The sequence below is a fragment of the Prionailurus viverrinus genome, chromosome B1 (assembly GCF_022837055.1).
Source record: "Prionailurus viverrinus isolate Anna chromosome B1, UM_Priviv_1.0, whole genome shotgun sequence".
NCBI lineage: Eukaryota > Metazoa > Chordata > Mammalia > Carnivora > Felidae > Prionailurus > Prionailurus viverrinus.
The window spans coordinates 173854935-173877886 of NC_062564.1; the positions used below are offsets into that span (position 1 = coordinate 173854935).

The 22952-nt window shown below is 41.6% G+C and overlaps 1 protein-coding gene across 4 annotated transcripts in view; it reads right to left on the reverse strand.

Moving 5' to 3' along the window:
• The window catches only part of FAM114A1 (family with sequence similarity 114 member A1), a 69616-nt gene that overhangs the window by 9759 nt on the left and 36905 nt on the right, over window positions 1-22952 (reverse strand). For all 4 annotated transcript variants that reach the window (XM_047855731.1, XM_047855729.1, XM_047855730.1 and 1 more), the window contains 6 exons: window positions 21292-21426; window positions 17067-17219; window positions 10787-10910; window positions 4532-4623; window positions 2685-2846; window positions 1372-1511 (listed from right to left, as the gene is read on the reverse strand). In XM_047855731.1, the coding sequence (XP_047711687.1) occupies window positions 1372-1511; window positions 2685-2846; window positions 4532-4623; window positions 10787-10910; window positions 17067-17219; window positions 21292-21426 (806 nt within the window). The remainder of the gene's footprint in view (window positions 1-1371; window positions 1512-2684; window positions 2847-4531; window positions 4624-10786; window positions 10911-17066; window positions 17220-21291; window positions 21427-22952) is intronic.

Here is a 22952-nt window from a genome sequence, read left to right on the forward strand (position 1 = left end):
GCAAAACTTATCTGCAGAAAGGGTCAGGAGAAAGGTCCGGGGATAGCCCAGAGCCATTTTGTCTATGGCCTTGGGCAGGTGGGTGGAAAGGCACTTATTATACAGACACATGGGAGGCCTTACGACCTTTCGCTTGGTGCAGCTTGGTAAGGTTGGTATAATCTGGACTGGAAATCAGAGATGCTAAGAATAAGGTCCTGCTATACACACTTAGGGACTTGTGAACACTCTCCCTTTACAAACAAACACCACAAATATAAAATACCACTTCGACGTCTTCCTCAATATTTTAAACGTTTCCTATTTTTCCCTTTCCTCTTCCTTCTATAGACTGAGGTAACTACATATTCTTCCTAAGCCTATTACGTGCAGGATTGTGTGGTTCTTAGATCACCTTTCATTTTCACATGCTTAGATAGGAAAATCTAGACTAGATGACACCTCCTTACAAGTGAGGAAAAATGCTACCAGTAGTACAAAGATGCTAATGTTGACTTTTTGGAAAGTTCTCTGACTAAACATTTGCTCCCCACCTACAATGCCAAATACAGTAATAAGCAAAGACTAGTTAGCTAGCAAAGTGAATGAGTGTATTGAGATGTGTGTGTTGTGTACCTCTGTATTTTTAGGAGGCTCTTATTTCGGCTCCTGTGTCTGTGTAGTAATGAGAAGGTGTTGGATCTGTGCTAATTTTCCACACTACGGCATACAGACATGCGGGTAAGAGCTGATGGCTTGTTTTTCAGCTCCATACCAACTATTTTCATGTGCATACGGTTACATTTTATTCCACTAGATAAACTAATAATAATAGCTACTATTTGTTGGAAGACTGTAACATATGATAGCACATATGCACACACATGCAATCCACAGGAAACTGGCTTGCATCAACAACCATCACTGCCAGAATTCAGAATATGAAGAGCTGGTATAAGTCGCTAGGAACCATGGGGGTGCGTTTGAATATCTTTGGGAAGCTAGCTGAGAAGCTGCATCAAGGTGTCCTTTCTCTATTCTTATGGTACATTAAAAATGCAATTATCCTCAAAGGTCTGTACTTTTAAGACTTTGATCTATTAAAATAAACACTTATCCTTGAATGATTTAGTGTTTCTTTCCTTAAATCTCTTCATAAATAATCCCTAGAATGTCTACTTAATTGTTCTTATTCTTGTTAACATGATTCAGCAAAGAATCTTGTGATTCTTAAGAGAGTCTATTTTTAAAGATGACCACGGAACAATAGAATTAGTTGCCTTATAATTTAAATCTTTCGTAGCCTAGGGTGTGTGTATGCCTCTATGGGTGTGTATCTGAATGGCACATACATGTAAAATTGGAAAAATAAGAATTAAAAGTAACATTTACTTTATCAGAACTCTTGCTTGGTCCTGAGCTGGTTTTTCCTCTTCCTGCCCATGAAGAACTAACTCTGCTACTTTATGCAGCTGCTCAATGCAACGTGCTGTTACTTCTGCCAGACTTTCGATGGACAGCATGTATACTTCCTGAAACAGATAAATGCAAGTAAGAAAATTATTCATGGAGCAGAAGCTTTGTTGAAAATCCTATAATGTGGGGGGCCCGGCTGGCTCAGTTGGTAGAGCATGCAATTCTTAACCTCTGAGTCATGAGTTCAAGCCCCACAATGGGGGGTAGAGTTTAATTAAAACAACAACAACAACCCTATAATGAAAAAAAAAATTATATATATAATATATATATAAAATATATATAAATTTTTTTCCATATATATATATGTGTGTGTGTGTATATATATATACACACATATATATATATATATAATTCTTGGGGAAAAATGGCCTGACAAGTTTATATATATATATATAAACTTGTGTGTGTGTATATATATATATACACACATATATATATACACATACATATATAAACTTGTAAAAAATATATATATATATATTTCTTGGGGAAAAAAATGGCCTGACAAGTTTACCCAAAGGTGAATGGGTGTATCGGAGACTTTTCTAAGTAGAAAGGCTGCCATAACATGGAGGTGTTGCTGGGTCCCCGGTGTCACGGCAACACTCACATCTGTGTCCCTAGTTCTCAGAGCAGTTCTGGGCACACAACACGCAGCTGCTCAGAAATGCTTGTGGAAGAATGGCTGAATAAGTCAACCTCACTGGACATTTTTCTTTATAGTGATCGAATTTAAAATCTACTTTCTCTAAAATGAAAATTCAATGTAAAAGTGAAGTTATTGCAAACTCATATTTGAACACAGGTTATAAATTATGCTCACATAAATTTATTAAACTATAGAATAGACACCATGGCCATGAAGTTTTTTTCTGGAAAAAGCTTCAATTACCTCATTAGTTTATGGGGCATAAAGACCTTTTATAGTTACAAATTTGCATATAAGATGGAGTTTTATCCTAATGATAAATCAGCTATGTTCTTAAAGATCTTCTTTCCTTTAAATTATCATTGTAAAGCTCTGGAGAAAAACTACAATATCTATGCTAAGTCACGAATTGTCTTGGCATCGAGAAATTTTAGTGTTTATCCCATTAATACTCATATTTCTATAATGTGAAACAGGGTACAAATGAAAATGAAGTGCTTTCTCCTCACTTGAAATTCGGCTACTAGTGAAATAAAGGTAATATTACCGCTCTTTAGGTAATCTCAAATAAATTTACCTCAACTGTCTTAGTTCTTCTCTCTTCCTTTTTGTCTTCTTCAGGATTTTCTGGTTTCTCTTCCTTTTCTTCCTTTTTGGTGTTCTCCTCTGCCTCTTCTGCCATATCTACTGATACGGTAGCTTGATCTTTTCCCACCCAGTCATGAGCCTTCTTCATGGCCTGCAAAGGCCCCCCAACCAAAGCAATTCGTTTATTATGCAAATTGGGAGACGAAGAAATTCCAATCCCCAGACTACAGTAGAGTTGCCCTAAACCTTCAAGGGTGATTCTCTGTACATTCAAAAAGTGATGAGGCAATTCCTGAGTCCCCTTAAAAGCACCTTGTTGGTGCTTTCTGGTGAATATAAAGTAAGAAAAGGGGGCAGAATAGAAAGTATGGCGAGAACACTGCAGGACCTTTTTAAAACACACTGTGAAAGGATACACGGGTAAGAATAAAAAGGACAGTCACCTTGAAAGACCGATAGTATATTTTTCACTTTTCATGACCAACTATAAAAGAATAACAGCACTTTTTTATATATAGGTTAGAGACTTAGCCAGGGTCATTGCTAAAGCAAATTTCCTCATTTGATAGGGCTCATGAAACCCTTAATGTTTCATGAACCTAGTAATGTATCATGCAGTGAAGGTGAAGGATGGATCTGTTCTCTCTTCCCTCGTCATAGAGACATTAGACCTCAAGGGGGGAGGAGAGGAGCTGTGGGAAAGACCTGGAGCTGCTCCATGACTAGTTTAATCTCACATGAGTGCAGTCTGAGAAACCTGTAAGCCTAAAAAATTATGGCTAAATTGAACAAGCAGAACAACCCCCCTTCCCCATCTGTCATTCCCTGAATTTAGAAAGGGCAGACTCACCGAGTTTTTACATTACGGTTTAAAGCTGTTTGCTTAAGTGAAAGTTGTATCTGAGCTTATGTTAAACTTACTTCTCATCTTAAAGCTTAGCTGACTATGTCCACAAGCCAGTGGGACCTTGGAGACACACACACACACACACACACACACACACACACACACACAGCAGTGGCAGGTGCTGCACAGAGATAAATGAGGCAATTTCCCACTGTGTTCAAGTCACTGACCTGCCAGAATCGGTGACCTCTATCTGAGATAAAGAAATTACTCATGTCTCCCCCTCACTGCCTCATCCTGCCCTTTCCTCACCCACCTTGATTAAGTGAGGGCCTACATCAACCACTGCTTGCTAAAGAGAAGGGAAAAAAAGAGAATGGGAAAAATAACACAGTTTTAAGTACTTAATATGCAGTGTCTTCATTAACAAACTCCACGGCAAGTCCTTACACTAAGTTGCAAAACATGCTGTGGTACAATTAGAAGAACCCAGACTGAAAAAGCTGGATGGTTCTTAGACTCCACGTGGCACCAGCATTCTGTGCGGGAGGGGGTGTGTGGCTGACCCGGCTGAGGGGATTCTGTCTGCATGATTCTGGCACATCACCCCAGCGTGGGAGGGGAGGCGGAGTTTGAAAAACCGCTTGGTGATTCTGTACCCCTTTTCCCTCCCCTATGCTGAAGATACCCACTGCTCTGATATACAATTCTATTTTGAGGAGAAGTGACTTGTTCAAGGTCACAGGGTCATTACTGGTGAAGTCGCAACTAAAAGGCAGGTCTCCTGACACAGTCTAGCATGTTCTCTCCCATCACATTTCATTATGTTGCCTCCTGGAATCTTAATTAGTGACCTCATACTCTCCTCCCCCCATCACCATGTGCCATTTGGGGTTTGGGGTTTTTCCATTTCAGGTGGATCTCTTGAATTTTACAACCGGTAACTTTAAAAACAACAACAACAATAAAAACTGAGACTTAGTGCTGACCTTATTGAGTTTGTCAGGCGTGGCTGCAACATGTAATTCAAAGAGAAGCTCTGTAAGCATGCTAGCAAATTCTTCTCCCTTTTCTTCTAAGGCTGGAAATAGAAAATGACAGAAGTAAGAAACGTGATTTATTTTTCCTCCTTCAGAATGTGGCAGCTCCCCGAACCTTACAGCCCGCAGTCAAAGTGAAAGTGAGGGCTGCAGCAGCCTGCTCCCCGGCTGCCAGAGGGCAGCTTATGAGCTGCTCGCTCCCAAGCACCACGATGCTCGGGCAGCACCACGTGAGGGCTGCCCCAGCCTCGTTGCTCAAAGCTGTAGCTGGGGTGCCCCCAGGCTGACCTGAAGGCAGCGTGAGGGCAGGAAGGGACCTATCTGTCTTGTTGACAGCTATAGGTGATCGGTAGCTATTTGTTGAAAGAATGACTGAATGAACAAACGAATGGTGGAAGAGCCCTGGGACAACACTGTATTTATGACCTTGAGTATTGTTATGCTTAGCACTGCAACTCTAATAATACCCAGGGCACCCTTTTCTGTCCACAGAGTCATAGTGCTGAGCAAGCAGAACTAGTCTCGTGGGTCATACGCTACCTGATGTAACTATACTGTATCTCTTGGGAAATTTCCCAAGGTTTCCGAGGACACCTGTTGGTCCTATACTACTTCTTAACGGTATATCTTCCCTCCAGAATGGGAGCTACCTAAGGACAGACATGGTATATGTTTTTGCTCATTCCTGAATCCAGAGCATCCAACACAGTGGCCGGGAACATAATAGGTACTAAACTGAGTATTTATTAAATAAACAGTTTGGTGGTAAACTATACCATATAGAATAATATATAGATCACATATATCATGTTATGTATAATATACCATCAAATAAAAATAAATTAATGTCATTGAGGGTCAATAAAAAAGATTAAAAAAAATTTTTTAATGTTTATTTATTTATTTATTTATTTTTTTTTTTTAATTTTTTTTTTTTTCAACGTTTATTTATTTTGGGGACAGAGAGAGACAGAGCTTGAACGGGGGAGGGGCAGAGAGAGAGGGAGACACAGAGTCGGAAACAGGCTCCAGGCTCTGAGCCATCAGCCCAGAGCCCGACGCGGGGCTCGAACTCCCGGACCGCGAGATCGTGACCTGGCTGAAGTCGGACGTTTAACCGACTGCGCCACCCAGGCGCCCCAATGTTTATTTATTTTTGAGACAGAGACAGATTGCGAGCAGGGGTGGGGCAGAGAGAGAGGGAAACACAGAATCTGAAGCAGGCTCCAGGCTCTGAGCTACCAGCACAGAGCCCGACACGGGGCTCGAACTTACGAACTGCAAGGTCATGACCTGAGCCGGTCAGATGCTTAACCCAGTGAGCCACCCAGGTGCCCCAATAAAAACGATTTTTTACAAGTTATAATCTTACTTCTTTTTCTCATTTATATGTATGAATTGAAACCATATTTAAATTTTCTAAGTGCTAAAGAATTGATTCTACAATGGGTTTACCACCAGTTTGGGGGAGAATAAAAGCATCATTAATCTGGCCTGATTACATGATCTCAAAACCCTCTGAGTAGAAAATCCTCTGGTTTGTGTCAGTGGGGAAAGGCATTACCTTCAGGGAGAACTAAGCCATGTGAGAAAAACTGTATCTAATACTTGTGTGCATATGCCCTTTGCTGTTTTATAGACAAAATGGCTAATTAGCGGCTCGTGAAGACAGCCAGAGTAACTTGTATGTCTTTGTTTAAAACATTTGGCTTGATCAGTTTATCATCACCCGTGTTCATATATTCTCAGGGGAGAGACAGATTCATGAACAAAATAGAGAGGTAAAACATATGTGTCAGGTGGAAAGTTTTATGAACTATAAACCAAGGAAGAGGAATGGGGGTGGCTGGCGGTCGGGAAGTGAGAGGGCACCTGAGAAGGTGCCATTTGAGTAATGACAGAGGAGGAGATGGTGAGCAACACCAGATGGGGCACGGGAAGAGATCTCCAGGCAGAGACACCACCAACACAAAGTCCAAGAAGGAGTGTGGCTGGCTTTCGCAGGGACAGCAAGGAGGCCAGGGTGGCTGCAGCAGGGACAGGGAGGTGTGTACCTTGGTGGTAGAGAGAGAGAGAGAGAGAGAGAGAGAGAGAGAGAGAGAGATGGCTGTCTTTGTTCAGGATGAAGCTGACACAAGCATCGTTCTAACCCGAAGAGGTAAGCGCACTGATTGAGAAGGCTTTTACAGCACCAAATCTTGCCCTGAGAGGGGTATTAAGAAGGCTTCCTGGAGGAGGTGATTACCTGAACCTAGTCTTCAACCTAATGCCTTCTCATTAGCTACTTGCAAGAAAGGAGAGATGAAGGGCTAGGGAGACAGAGACAAAGCTTAGATTCTCTCTCTCTGCTGGGCAGGGGTCTTGGTCTCACCCTCCCTACGTAGGCAAAGTAAGAGGGGCAGGCACACATCTGTGCAGCATCAGCAAGGGCTCATTGCCAAACTGCCTGGTTCTTCTCACTTCTTGTTCTGTGTGAGGCAATGATGCAGGGAAGTTAGAGCCCTGGACTTAGTTGTGGAAGGCATGGGTTCTACCCCAGCTCCTGCATTTAGAGAATATATGGCCTGGGGCTAGTCATGGGTCTTCTTGGCTTCCATACCCTCCTCTAAATTTAGATTAAAAAACCCATCCATCTCTGCTGTAGCACTGTTGTAAAGATCAAATAATGTAACAAATGTGAAAGTATTTGTAAACACTAAAATTTTATCAGCTACGTTGTTATGTGCTACAAAGATAGAAACATAGGGAGATTGGGGTGTTTGGGTGGCTTAGTCGGTTGAATATCCAACCTCGATTTTGGCTCGGGTCATGATTCCATGGCTCATGGGATCAAGCCCTGCATTGGGCTCTGTGCAGACAGCACAGTGCCTGCTTGGGATTCTCTTTCTCCCTCTCTCTCTGCCCCTCCCCTGCTCTCTCTCTCTCAAAATAAATAAATAAACATTAAAAAAAATAGGGAGATTAAAAATATTTGGGAGTCATCAATGCTAAATTAGGATGCAAATACTTTGTGTAGCTCCACTTTTTTTTTTTTTTTTAGAAGCAGGCTCCACACCTAGCATGGAGCCCAGTGCGGGGCTTAAACTCATGACACTGAGATTAAGACCTGAGCTGAGATCAAGAGTCAAATGCTTAACCCACTGAGCCACCCAGGTACCCCTCTCCAGCTTTTCAATGTGCATTTGTTCTATACAACAGAAAAAGATACCAATAACTTTTAGCAGATATCTTAGGGGAAAAAAAGCCACAGAGAAAAATGGAAGTAGAGAAAAACAGAAGTAGATAAAAACAGATGATCAATACTGTTGCAACAAAGAATATCTATTACTACAACTCTTGGTTCGTACATGTGGTCAAGATCCTCACTGAAGCGATAAAAATAGAAAATGGCCTTTTAGAACCTCTTCACGACAGTGGTAAACCAAATTAGAGACCTATAGTAGTGTGATAAAATTACACACTGCTGGGAAAGACAATCATGCAAATCATTAGCTAATATTATCAAAGGCAGAGGAGCCTGATGTTGAGTTTAGCTGAAAATGACAATTTGTTATATTTTCCAAGACTTGCAAATGAATTATTTACATGTTAAGGGGTCTTTAGGAATGTAAATGCTTACAAGAAAAAAAAAATGGATGCAAATGCTCTGGTTTCTCTCAGAGTGTTCCTGGCTCGTCCGCTCACCCCCACTGATGAGATAACTCTTTAGAGCTTTTAGATAATCTGTCCACCTCTATGGAGTTGTCATGCTCCATCATAACTGGATTGATTTAATGGCAACCCCGCTACTCTTTTCTCCTAGTTTTTCTTTACATGTTTTACATTTATCTATTAAATTAATTAAAATTAATAGTGTTTTGATAATCTGGAGATGCCCTTTGGGAAAATGGATGTATTATGGGCGGTAATAGGGTTCTGTCACTTAAGGAGAGAAAGTCTACCATTTCTTTTTTTTTTTTTTTTTTTAAATTTTTTTTTTCAACGTTTATTTATTTTTGGGACAGAGAGAGACAGAGCATGAATGGGGGAGGGGCAGAGAGAGAGGGAGGCACAGAATTGGAAACAGGCTCCAGGCTCCGAGCCACCAGCCCAGAGCCCGACGCAGGGCTCGAACTCACAGACCGCAAGATCGTGACCTGGCTGAAGTCGGACGCTTAACCGACTGCGCCACCCAGGCGCCCCGAAAGTCTACCATTTCTTAAGCATGCTATCCAGGACTTCAATTTTTGTTTTTTGTTTTTGTCATATGAAAAAAGCCCAATTTACTAAAGCTCTGTATTGACTGAAACACATCATATATGGTAGCATTAACAGTATTAACAGTATTGAACCAAGGTTCCTCTCTAAGAAATTACCCTAGTTGGGGATGCAGGGCTGCTTTAAGTTGCACTGGCAACAGTACTGACATTAGGGGAAATCTGGGATCTTCTTTTTGTCGTTCTCAATGACTCCCCCATTAGGATCAAGGTCTACCTTAGGCATCATGAAACCAAAGAGAAATAATCTGGATCTTTCTGGTGATTGTTACTCTGGAAAACAGGCATCCCTATTGGTTCATCTTGGGCCCATAATACCATGTGTGTGAACTTTGACAGCTAGTGTCTTAGTTTCTCATTATTTAAAAAAAATTTTTTTTTTCAACGTTTATTTATTTTTGGGACAGAGAGAGACAGAGCATGAACGGGGGAGGGGCAGAGAGAGAGGGAGACACAGAATCGGAAACAGGCTCCAGGCTCTGAGCCATCAGCCCAGAGCCTGACGCGGGGCTCGAACTCCCGGACCGCGAGATCGTGACCTGGCTGAAGTCGGACGCTTAATCGACTGCACCACCCAGGCGCCCCTTAGTTTCTCATTATTAAAACAAAGACAAGGCTGTCATTCTTTGTGACTTTTGTAGAAACACACAAATCTCAAAAACATTCTTCTCCAACAGTCTCTTTGATATTGACTTTTCTATTGTTCTGTATAACTGAGTCTTCTATTTTGATGCAATGAGCATAAACCTCATTAAACTGAAGGCACATAAGGTCTCTATGAAGGACTAAAGCGGGAGATAGTATTTCAATAAGTTTGCAAATGCCTAGAATAATCTTGCCCTGAGCAACCGAGGCTGAAGCGCTTGGTTCTCATGCTTGAGCCTTGATTAAAGGTAGGTAACACACCTGGGCACAGAACACTTCCGGCTCTTTGATGGGTATGAAGGCACATGATCGCTATGCTGTGTGGGTAATAACAAATACAATCATAAATAAAAGCTACAATTGATTGTACCTTTCCTATTGTCCCGGCATTGTTTTAGCACTTTAAATAACAATACCAGCTAATGTTTTTGAGCAGTTCTGTGTGCCAGGCTCTGTAATAAATATTTTTACATATATTCTCTAACTTGAGCCTCACAACAGCCCTTGGGAATCTGTATAATTGTCTCCACTTAGCAGGTGAAGATAACGACTTTCAGAAAGGTTACCTAACTTGTTCAAGGCCATGCAGCCAGTAAATGGCGGAAATGTTTCAAATGGGACCTTGAGAGAGTCCCAGGAGAAGTCAGCCTGTGTGGCCATGATTGTCTGTTAGCATAACCTGAACAACTGTGGTTGCAGTGCTAGATGATGACCTCAATAAGAAATTACTCTCAGGCGGTGCCTGGGTGGCTCAGCTGGTTAAGTGTCCGACTCTTGATTTCAGCTCAAGTAATGATAGGGTTGTGAGATTGAGCCCCACGTTGGGCTCTATGCTCATCTCTCCCTCTCTCTCTCTCTCTCTCTGCCCCTCCAAAATAAATAAATTCTTAAAAAAAAAAAGAAAGAAAAGAAAAATACAAGAAGAAATCCATGAAAAGCCCTGCCCACTGCATGCAGATACAGAAATTAGATATCAGAGCATAAACTCCAGTCATCAGGGCCCTGCTCAGGGCACTGCGTTCTTGGTCCATGTGACCATTCGCGTTTACTGTGCGCCGTGATGTGTCAGGAACTGTGCTGCCCACCAGAGAAATGAAGATGCGTCAGTCAGGAGTTCCCACCCTACAGATCAATGTGACCAGCTCCTGTAACAAGAGCAGATGTACAGAGTGTTCTGGAAGCGAGGAGGAGGGGCACTTGCATTAAATCATTCCCTGTTCAAAGGGCTGCGTTTATTAACAGCCGTTTCTGAAGGATCATACCAACACTTTGTTTTGCTGTTTAATCGGTTATTTTCCTTTACCTTGTTCTTCTTGATTCTCTTCATTCTCCAATTCTTTGGCTGCAAAGATGTCTTTAATGGAAATTAGGTCGTTTTTTAAGAGTTCCAGCTTCTCTCCATCAAGCGATGTTAAAAATGACTGAACCTGAAAACAGAAATAGGTCAGCGTAACTGTCATCTTTTCTTCTCGTTAGTCACATTTACACAGGGCCGTCCCCAGTTCTCCCAGGACTCAGGCGATTGGTGGTGTGTGTGTGGGGGGCGGCGGGGGGTAATGCCAGGTTGAACGCTGGATTTACTGCCTATGAACCTTGCAACTTTGGGTGAGTTACATAAGCTCCCTGGGCCTCAGCTTTTACAACTTTAAAGGGAGAGCCACACTTCATTGTGATCCTTTGTGACGTAAATGAAATAGTGACCGTGAAGTATGAGACACAGGTGCAAAAGGCAGAAGCTAAGTAAATTGTGGTGGCAGCTCTTGTAGCCAAGTGGTTAAAAACACACATGTTGTCAACTCTGAATTCAAAGATGAGCCCCGTGGGGCGCCTGGGTGGCTCAGTCAGTTAATCGACTGACTCCTGATCTCGGCTCAGGTCATGATCTCAAGGTCATGGGATTGAGTCCCACATTGGGCTCTGTGCTCTGCGCTGAGCATGGAGGCTGCTTAAGATTCTCTTTCTCCCTCTGTCCCTTCCCTGCTTGCTCTCACTCTTAAAAAAAAAAAAACAAAAACAAATATGAATCCCTCACTTATGAATTGTGTGACCTGGGATAATTTATTTAACCTTTCCATGTCTTTCCTTCCTTATCTGTAAAATGGGTTCTGATAGCATCTCCCTTGTAAGGTTGTTTTGAGGGTTAAAACTTACAGTGACAGTCAAGAAATTACATATATGTCATGTATGTTAACATAAAAGAATATTAACATATGTATATATAATACATATACATATAAACAAACACATAAAGAAATGTTTTACATATACAGATATACATACATTATTACTTGCTAGATGTGGGTTATACACCAGGGCTACAAAAACACATGAGACACATTTTTCTTCTCAGAGTTCTTGCAGTCTAGAGGAGGAAAGCCCAGGCTAACCGCTAACGGCCATGACAGATGTGAATGGAGGGGCAGTGGGGCACCAGGGAGGCGACTTCAGTCCCACTTGGGGAGACAAGAGGGTGGGCAGGGAGACTTCACAGAGGATGATGCTTGAGCTGACAACTTCCCTGTTCATTGTCTTCAGAGCCCCTCTTTTGAAACTGACCGCGGTAAACACTTAAAAATTATTTGCACACATGGCCAGCCATCCTCTGTGAATCTGAAGACTGATTTGAACTTTCAAAATGGCCATAGTGCATGGAAAAACCATACAAAAAATGACATAAGACTGTAAAGTAGTAAAGTTTTCATTCTGCAGGTCAAACACTTGCTCTGGAGCCAGAACCAGCAGAGGAGCCGCAATGTCCCCTGGAATATGTTTTCGTAGTCATTATGGTTGTAGATTCACACATCAGGGTAAGCGAGAGGGTTAGAGAGGGCATCAGGGATGCCAGGAAAACATTTTCCTAGAAGTTGTCATGTATATCAGGAGGACAGAATGCAATGGCAAGGAGCTCCGGAAGGAAGCGTGGCAGGAAGGCATCCACACAAACCCATCAGTCATGGAGTTCAGCAGGTGGAGGCAAACGCACCCTGCATGATGGCTGCCCCCACGTCCTTTGGCTCTGACCTTTTAAGAGCTTCTTTTCAGCTCAGATATTCATGATTAGGTCTCAGGGTCCTAGATAGGCCCACATCAGATTCCTACAATTCAGATATATTTTTAAACAGCAGTTTTCAAAGAGTAAAATAAAAAAGGTAAGTATTGAATAAATGTGCTTGAGCACAACACTTAGTGAAAATGTGGGGCATTATGGTTTCCTCATGTCTTCTGGAGGGGAGCCATCCTCTGGGAGGGAATGCACTGGGGTTGTATGCCTTGGGCATCCTTTGGAAAGGATTCTTTTTAGCAAAGGAATCTATTGTCAGCATCTTTCTACTACAGTATCTCTTTTGCTTCCTCCTAGTTCATTCCATTATGCCAAGGTGATGAGCATTGAATCTTTATTTCAATCCAATAATAAATAATCATGCACTCCTCAATAAATATTCATAGAATGCTGACTATATGCTTGGCATTCTGCTAAGTGTTGATGGGAACACAAGGGTAGACAGTCTGCCTTGTAAATCTTTTCCCTGAGAGGGAGTATAGAGTGCCATTTTGAAGATTCTTGCTTACTGTTCTTGTGAGCTATTGTGTATAATAGCAATTAAAATGATTATTTTTTTTCATAAGGTTTATAGTATACCACATTGTCATGCCTGTTGCCATCCTAGAGTCAATCTAGTAGAGTAGTAATGATAATAATTCCTTATATTTCCATATAATGTGTCTATGTTTTAGCCAATAGCAAGGTCAGCAGAGGTGATGTGTATCATTTTCAGGTCAAGGCTCTTAAAAAATGGGAGTGTACCTTCTACACCTTTCTGTCCTTGTGCTGGTGGGATAAAGACAACAAAGAGGGCCTAGAAGATGGTGAAATCCAATGCTCTAGACTCAGACACAGGGGAGTCCACAGGGCCAAAGGGATGTGCCCACCCAGAGCCCACACTCCTTCTTCCAAACCACTCTCTAGGTACTAAAGTTGCTAAAGTTTCCCTCCCTCAGCCTGTATGGATCTCTACTCAGGATGTGCTCCTTATGGCAGGACCATCCACTGGAGGGTGCGCCCCTAGGTCTAAGAGGTGGCTGTTAGCAGTGGCGTGGATGGAACTTGAACTAGGGTATCCTCACATGTACATATAAAGCCCTTGAAGTGAGAGATAGCTGGAAATAAAGACAGGAGAGCAGGCAGGAGGGTAGTATGGAAATGTGAGGAGTGTGAGAAGTCTGAATGGGAACCAGGCCTTCAAAGTCATTATAAAAGTGTATTTGTTAGGGTAGGATGACAGAATATATATATATTTTTAACAGTTTGTTTCAAAACTCCTTTAACTTCCAAGAATTTGGTGTGTAGAGGAGGTCTAGTTAAATTTGAATGATGAATATTTTCTTAGCGTAAGTGTGTGTCTCAAATATTGCAGAGGACATATTTACATTAAAAAAGTATTCATTGTTGGGGCGCCCGGGTGGCTCAGTCGGTTAAGCGTCTGACTTCAGCTCAGGTCATGATCTCACCATTTGTGAGTTCGAGCTCTGCATCAGGCTCTGTGCTGACAGCTCAGAGCCTGGAGACCTCTTCGGCTTCTGTGTCTCCCTCTCTCTCTATCCCTCCCCTGCTCATACTCTGTGTGTGTGTGTGTCTCTCTCTCTCAAAAATAAACATTAAAAACATTTTAAAAAGAAGTATTCATTGTTTATTAAAAGTTAAAGCTTATCTTGTCATCCTGTATTTTTATTTGCTAAATCTGACAACCCCAGTAAGGATCTCCATTTGTATTCTTGCCTGAGGCAGGTGAACATCAGGACGGATCTAGTGGAGCCATGAGATGGACACAGCGTGGCTCCTGAACCCCTAATTCAGGAAAGCTGCCTGATGACCAGGCACTCCCATCTTGGACGGTTCTAGAATGAGGATAACGCCTACTGATTTGACCCATCTATTTTTAGGACTTTTTTTTTATAGCACCCAGTAACGCATTACTAATCCAAGAAAAAGTTCTGCATTCCCTACTATGCATCTATAAAAATCTCTAGGCTGGGGGAACAAAAGCAGAGCTTGTAGAACAGTGTGTAAACAGAGGGAAATGCATCCCTCCAGGGACCAAACCTCCTTCCTAGCAACGTCAGTCATTTGGGGCTCTTTTCTAAGGACCTGGGACTCTTTCACAGCTGAAAGCTGCAATGGAACTCTCCAGAATGGAATCTCTCTACCACTATGATAACTACAAGAGACCACACATCCGTGTTATGTTTTTAATTAAAACAACACACATACACACACATATAAGAATGCATGTAAAAATAAAATGTCATCAACCTTATATATGCATATACATAAACATGTATAAAAAGGCAGCTAACATTTATTGAGTACTTATTATCTATTCAGCAAGCTGCAACTGACTTCACGTGGATTATCTCATTTAATTCTTTAATGCTGCTATGAGGTAGGTTTTATTATTAATCCCATTTCACAGATAAGGAGATTGAAGTAATATGGGTCCAAAATCATACAGCTACTGAGTGGTATTTGATCGCGTAATGTCTGACTCGAAGCCCAGCTTTTATAAGGAAAGATTTGTGATTCAGTGGAAAACTACATTTTCTAGAGCACACGTTACCAGGTTATCTGATTCTGAGTCTATGGGAGCAACTTCACAACTCTATGGATTGCACGAGCTGAGAGCAGTGCAAAATAATTCTAGTCTATAGATGTGTGAATAGATTCTGTCCAGCAGAGGAACAGCCTCACCTCCTGTGGTTTATGACCATTTGCACACTGGTTTCAAAATTGCTTTACTCCACGTAAATATGTGTGTTGGCTTTTCCCCTGAACCAATTATAATATCTGCTTGGTTCTTTCATTTAATTAAGAGGCTACATAAATTCTTTAATTCACGTTCATTTTGTAACTGTATATGAGGCATGATTTTGTTCTTAAAAAATTACCCCCTTTAACAGTTTAACCACAAGACTGTTCCTGATGGCTCATTGATAACAACAATAAAAAAGAAATAAACACAGAAAAGTGACACATAACTCAATCATCTGGAAGGAGGGGGATTTCCATCCTGTTTGGTTCTTGGTTGCCTCTTACAGGGCAGAGGCCATGTTTCCTGGCTTAGGTGGGCATCAAGAATGTCTGTATCCCCTCCAAGTGCAAACATGGAGGACATGGCCGAGAGAGAGTCAAGAATCACTCCTCTACTGTAAGGCTCACTTCCAAGTTCCTCTTGCCATCAGGGGGCCTGCTTGTCCCCAGTGAACGTCACTGAGATGAGCTATGGCCCCTCCCAGGACGTTCAGCAGGTGCTACCCTGTGGCTCCGCCAGAAAAACACCCCAAAGTACAATCAGCCTGACACCAGGCAAAAGAGCTGTATATATAACTAAGTAAATTAATAGTTTTAAAGCACTTAGAATAGTGACTATATAAGTATCATATGAGTATTTGCTAAATAACTACCCTCCTCCAGCCCCCACGTAGATCCTTTAAAAAAAAAAATCCCCAAACCCTGCTGATTTCTACTGTTTCTATTTTGTTTCTTGAGATGACAGTGATGGGGATGTGAATGTACAGGGCTATCAGGTAATTCCCAGGTTTCCATTCCGGAACATTCCCAGATAGAACTTTTTTTTTTTTTTTTAATGTTTATTTATTTTTGAGAGAGAGAGACAGAGTGAGAGCAGGGTAGAGGTAGAGAGAGAGGGAGACACAGAATCTGAAGCAGGCTCCGGGCTCTGAACTGTCAGCACAGAGTCCAGCATGGGGTTTGAACTCATGAATGGTGAGATCATGACCTGAGCTGAAGACCGATGCTCAACCAATTGAGCCATCCAGGTGCCCCCCAAATAGACCTTTAACCCCCAGCAAGATAATCCTGCCTTTTGTGGCCCAAGCTTTTTAACGAATGGGTGAACACATCAATATTTAGCCCATAAAACTCTATTAAAACCCTGCAGTCTGGAAGAAACATCAGCTGCTTTGTTTTCATTGGGTGGATATGGCAATGTGGCCTAGTAGGGCTTCACTGGCCTGGGTACATCACCAAAAGGAAGCACAGTGCCAGGAGCCTGACAGGCAAGTTTCTGAGCAACCTTTGGCACCATGAAGTGTGGTAGTGATGACTCTTATTTTGCTGGCCCTCTTGAGGGCAGGGAGGGGTAATAGCTTAGCATAGGACAGAGAGGAAATAATATGGAGCACGAGGGGTCATCAAACTGTATCATATTTGTGACCCTTGCACACTACTAACAAGGCCCTAAACATGAGATATTTTAATGGCAGATTTTCCAGTTTCTCTCATGTATAAGAAAACAAATTAGTGAACATGGAATTTTATTTTATTTATTGTTATTATTATTATTTTTTTTTTTGAGAGAGAGAGAGCATGAGCAGGGGGAGGGGCAGAGGGAGAAGAGAGAGAATCTTAAGCAGGCTCCACACCCAGCACAGAGCCTGACACGGGGTTCGATCTCATGACCCTGAGATCATGACCTGAGCTGAAATCAAGAGTAAGACGCTCAACAAACTGAGCCACCCAGGTGCCCCAGTGAACATGGTATTATATGTGAGCAGGGCTGACATACCTTGCTTTCACTTTCATTGGACAGAATTTCCAGGGCTTCCAGGTGTGACAAACCTTGATACTCATCAAACAGCATCCCGTAGTGTGCGGTCCTCTCGGCCGTGAGCTGCTGGGCCAACCTCTGCTTCTCTTTCTCCTTGGCTTCTCTTAACATCTGCAGAAATACACAGTGTTTGTGCCCTGGGTGTATGCTGGGACGCCTCATTTCCTGAATCAGGGGAGATAAGGGCTGGCTTTGTATTTGTGAAGAGTAGGTTTTAGTTACTTGGGAATTTCTAACACAATGATTCTTTGATTGATCCTACTGACAATTTTTACATAATATTCCACTTTGAGTTTTCCATGTTCGTTATATACATGAAAAGACAAAGCAAAAATTCTATGCCTGGGAACAGGTTTGGAAAGAAGCACATCAGAAGCTGAACCGTGGTTTCCGCTGAAGTGTTTTCCGTGTGTGATTAATTTTCTTATTTTCTGGGGCGCCTGGGTAGCTCAGTCGGTTAAGCGTCCGACTTCGGCTCAGGTCATGATCTCACGGTCCGTGAGTTCGAGCCCCACGTCGGGCTCTGTGCTGACAGCTCGGAGCCTGGAGCCTGTTTCAGATTCTGTGTTTCCCTCTCTCTCTGACCCTCCCCCGTTCATGCTCTGTCTCTCCCTGTCTCAAAAATACATAAACGTTAAAATTTTCTTATTTTCTAAAATATCCAAATTATCTATAACGAGCAAATCGATGCACACCAGGAAAGTCTAATCTATTGTGATAGGGTTCACTGCAACTTCGGCACCCAGGCAGACCTCAAGGCAATCATAAGCTGGTCTGCTTTGATCTGAGTTGTGTTATTTTAAAAAATTTTATGTGAGTGGCTATTAACCATCTTTGATGAACAATATTAATAAAATATAAACTCATAACGTATTTCTCATCAGATACTAAGTATAAAGAAGAATATTAGCTTATTGATGCTGGAGAAGTAGGACTGTGAATGGAGTTCCTCTCCATTTTGATCATTTCTCTCCAGTTATTTTTTTTGTTGATTAAATAAAGAGAGCAAAGTGAACACCGAGTCCCCCCAGTTACTCCCAATTTCCTGCACTTGCTTTCTGTGATTCTAAGCATCTTTTATTTGATTCCTCACTAAGTTTACTGGGCATTACGTTTATAGGGTTCTTTAGTATCTATGGAGAGCACCATAAACACAGTGGCCATCAATTCACAAGGGAAAGATCATGGAAGAACAGACTGTGGTTTTTAATGTCCATCAATAAAACAATCGACCCCATTTCTCCTTTTGGGTTCTTGAGGCGCTTAGCCAAAAACTCACTGGGCTGCAGACAGAATTCTCCCCTCTATCTGTCTTTAACATTAATATGTACAAGCTCTGAATTTTAAATTTTCAAAACAATCTCATCAAATTACCACTGGGGATTTAAAAAAAATTTTTTTAATGTTTATTTATTTTGAGAGAGAGAGAGAGAGAGACAGAGTATGAGTGGAGGAGGGGCAGAGGGAGTGGGAGACACAGATTCTGAAGTGGGCTTCAGGCTCTGAGTTGTCAGCACAGAGCCCGATGCGGGGCTCAAACTCATGGATTGTGAGATCATGACCTGAGCTGAAGTCGGACGCTCAACCGACTGAGCCACCCAGGCGCCCTGAAATTCTCCATTTTAGAGGTATGTGAATTTCAGCCAAAGAAGCATAGTTAGCCAGTTTCTGGACTTGGTTACATTTCCCCCACATTATCACCTTCTTAACTAGAATGAAATTTATATCTATACATATATACTTATATATAGATACATATATAGGCTTATATGTAGGTACATGTGTATATATATAATATATAGTATGTATGTATGTATCTATATAAATTTTATATATAAGTCCTGTGGCAACAATATTCCTACATGCTCACCAAATACCCTTTCCGTCCTAGACACATAGCTGAACTATATTTCTCAGCCCCTTGAGTTGAATTAGGTAGACTCTGTGGAAGTTGTGGCCAAAGGAATGAGGGTAAAGTGACGTATACCACTTCCAGGGAGAAGTCCTAAAGTGTCCTACCTACCTGGCCCTCCCATATTCCTTCCCCTTCTATGAGGCTGGAAGTAAAGATTTTAGGACGGCAGATCCACAAGATATGGACTCAGAAAAGAGCTATCTAGAGAGTCCCTGAACAGGGACATTCACACTGCAGGAGCGAAAGTTAGATTTTTTTGCTCTTAGCCACATCGATCCTTGGGGGTTGGTGTTTTAGTTTCATTTTCATTTTGCAACATCTGGTATTAATTATCTGTTTAATACAAATGTATTTTCTTTTGCAGGATCGGTAGGCTGGTGGTTTAGATGATCCTGCCAAGTCCTGACCTGAGCTATAATATCAGAGTGGTTATATGAAGGTTACTCTGGAAGAGACCAGAGGAAATAGCTTAAAACAAAAGCTTTTCAGGAAATGCCACTAACATGATGTCAGTGATGGCTCCTTAGTGGCTTCCTAGTGTTGAGCCAGGAGAAGGTATGTTTGTCCTGCCTATGAAATTTATGAAATCTGGGGCTGTAACAGCTGCTCCTGATTTCAGGAAGGCAGAGACAGACCTGGCATATCTGCCTGTTATGGAGGAAGGGACCAGGAGCATGTCTGCACTGTGGAGCATGAACTGGGCATGTGCCATCTGAAAAAGCAAGTTCACTATTAGGATTTTATACTTGGAAAAGAAAATAAATACTACTTTTAACTTGTTTAACTACTATAGGTAAGCAAAACACAGATTAAATTCTTTTTTTTTTTTTTTTAAGTAAGCTCTACGTTCAACATGGGTCTTAAACCCATGACCTCAAGATCAAGAGTCGCATGCTCTACCGACTGTACAAGCCAGGTGCCCCACAGATTCAATTCTTCATATCGTATTTCCCAAGGAGGGTTGGAAAACTTTAAAACTTGAAGTGTGAGAAGAGAGGCCCATCCTTGCACATAGTAAGAGGACTATAAATTAAAATTCCAATGAGATGCCATTTCCACCTATTATATTGACACATAGTAATACAACAACAATAACTACCATTCCTGATGTTTGCTAAGAGTCCAGTACTCTTCCAACTCATTGAATCTTTACGTCAAAGCTATCAGTAGGTATTGATGTTGCACCCAGTGCACAGGCGAGTAAACCAGGGCACAGAAGAATTAAGTAACCTGCTCAAGGTCATGTGGCTAGAAAGTAGTAGAGCTGGAATACATACAATGATGCTTTCAGCCGAATGCTTGTGTCACCCCCCAAATTCATTTTTTAAGTTTATTTATTTATTTTTGAGAGAGACAGAAAGCGTGCGTGTGTGCAAAAGCACACAGTGGGGGAGGGGCAGAGAGAGAGAGGGAGACACAGAATCTGAAGAAGGCTCCAGGCTCCAAGCTGTCAGTGCAGAGACTGACATGGGGCTCAAACTCACAGGACTGTAAGATCATGACCTGAGCTGAAGTTGGACACGACCAGCTGAGCCACCCCGGTGCCCCGCTCCCCAAATTCATAGGTTGAGACCTAATCCCCAATGTGATGGTATTTGGAAGTAGGGCCTTTGGGAGGGGATTAGGTCATGAGGGTAGAGCCCTCATGAATAGGATTAGTGTCCTTATAAAAGAGCCCCCACAGGGCTTCTTGCCCCTTCTACCATGTGAAGACACAGCGAGAAGACGAGAAGATGGCTATCTATGAACCAGGAATGGGCCATCACCAGACACTGAAATCTGCCAGCACCTTGATCTTGGGCTTCCCAGCCTCCAGAACTATGAGAAATCAATGTTTGTAGCTTATAAGAAACCTAGTCTTATATTTTATTGTAGCAGCCTGTGTGGACTAAGACAAATGGCAAAAATGTAATAATCTTCAAGAAATTATTAAGTGATTAAAGCAAGGTACAAATGGGTGTGGTTAGCATGCTACCATTTGTCTGCAAAAGTATATATGTATCTGTACCTCTGTCTATGTCTATACCCATATCTATAGCTATATGGTAATTCTGACAGAATCCATAAGAAGCTGTTAACAGCATTTGCCTCCCATGGGGAACCCAGTGGCTGGGGAACAGGTGCATTAGAAACTCAATTTTCATTCTCTACTGTCTTAGGTCATTTGAATTTAAATCACATGCTTTAAAATACCTATTAAAAAAGATAAACAACAAGGTATTTACTTTACTGACTGAAAGAAAGGATGGCAAAAGTATGTAATCCCACCTGAGATAAGGAAACGGTTCTCTCCATGAGTGTCTTGGTCCGCTTAAAGCCTGGGTCACTCTCCGCAAGGACATTCATGGTTTTCTTACCAATGAATTCCAGAGCGTCCAGACCGCCCGTTAAGACGCTTTTACCCTGCAGATGAGATAATCACATGAGATTAGCTTTTGCCTTTTGCAATTTCACAGCAGTCAGAAACTCGCAGAAGGCACTATGTGCAAATATTAAAATCAATATGAAGTCACAATTTTTTCTCATCAGGGATTTAACATCCACTTAATGCTGTTTTCTTTTCCTTGGAAGGACATATGGCATATAATTTGTAGGGCATACAATATTATTTAAAAAGGATGCTTAGGAAAAACCAAAGCATATTTGGGATTAATTTTTACTGGCTCTATGTGTATGAATAGAATACGTTATCTAAGACATGAAATTAATAGGTGATCCCATTACTGTTTTTGTTTGAAAGAATGTTAACCTGAGTAACAGAGTTGTTTGGAGCAGTCTATTAAAATGTCAAATACTCTTGCCAATTTAGCAAATTCTTTAATCTAGGGCCTTGGAGTATGGGACCCTCAGGCTGTTTCAGATGGCCCTTGCATACTTTCAGAAACTAGCAATAACTGCCTATAATTAGTATATTCATGAAATAAGACAGGTTGATTTCCATATACGGCTGCCTTTAGAAACTGTTCCATCACACAATGATCCTGCAAATCCTCTTGTCAGCCATTGTTTTCCTTAAAAAAGAAAGATCAAAACAACCAAGATTTACTCACATAAACTGTTCATATAAATAGAACTGCTTACATTTCTTTACAGCTTCTGTTCATATACTCCAACTACACAACTGCAATTATACTATGCACACATCTGTGTTTTTTCTGCCTTACATGAACTATACACATTATATTTTATTAAGATATTATTGCCTGTGTACATTTTCCAATCTTCATAATTTTTGCTTCATTAGCAATATTAGACTTCGCTGAATTAATATACTTTAGTAGGCATTTCCATCTTGGACATTTAGACGCTGTTTTCAGATTTGGGGGCCATTCAATATTCACATCAGAAAACAGATTTTTAACACTAGTTTTTTTTTTTTTTTTTAATTTTTTTTTTTCAACGTTTATTTATTCCTGGGACAGAGAGAGACAGAGCATGGACAGGAGGGGCAGAGAGAGAGGGAGACACAGAATCAGAAACAGGCTCCAGGCTCTGAGCCATCAGCCCAGAGCCCGACGCGGGGCTCGAACTCCCGGACCGCGAGATCGTGACCTGGCTGAAGTCGGACGCTTAACCGACTGCGCCACCCAGGCGCCCCCAGAAAACAGATTTTAACACACGTATATTGTGGAAGGACTATGGGATATCACGATTCATACTTTTGCATGATTTGATTTATGTCTTTTAATATTCTACGAGGGATTACTTCAGTAGAGAATAAAATGGGAGAAAGAAGGACATGGAGACTTTGATTAAGGGCAAAGCTGGTGGGAGTGTCTGGAACTTGGGAAAAGAAAGTATCAGAAGGTAGGAGAGAACGCAAGAAGGAATTGAGGGTGCTGAAGACAAACTCAGAGTGCCCTGCGCTGTCACTCAGGGAGACGATGAACTCATTTCTTATAACCAGGGATATGAAAGAGCTCCGCCCC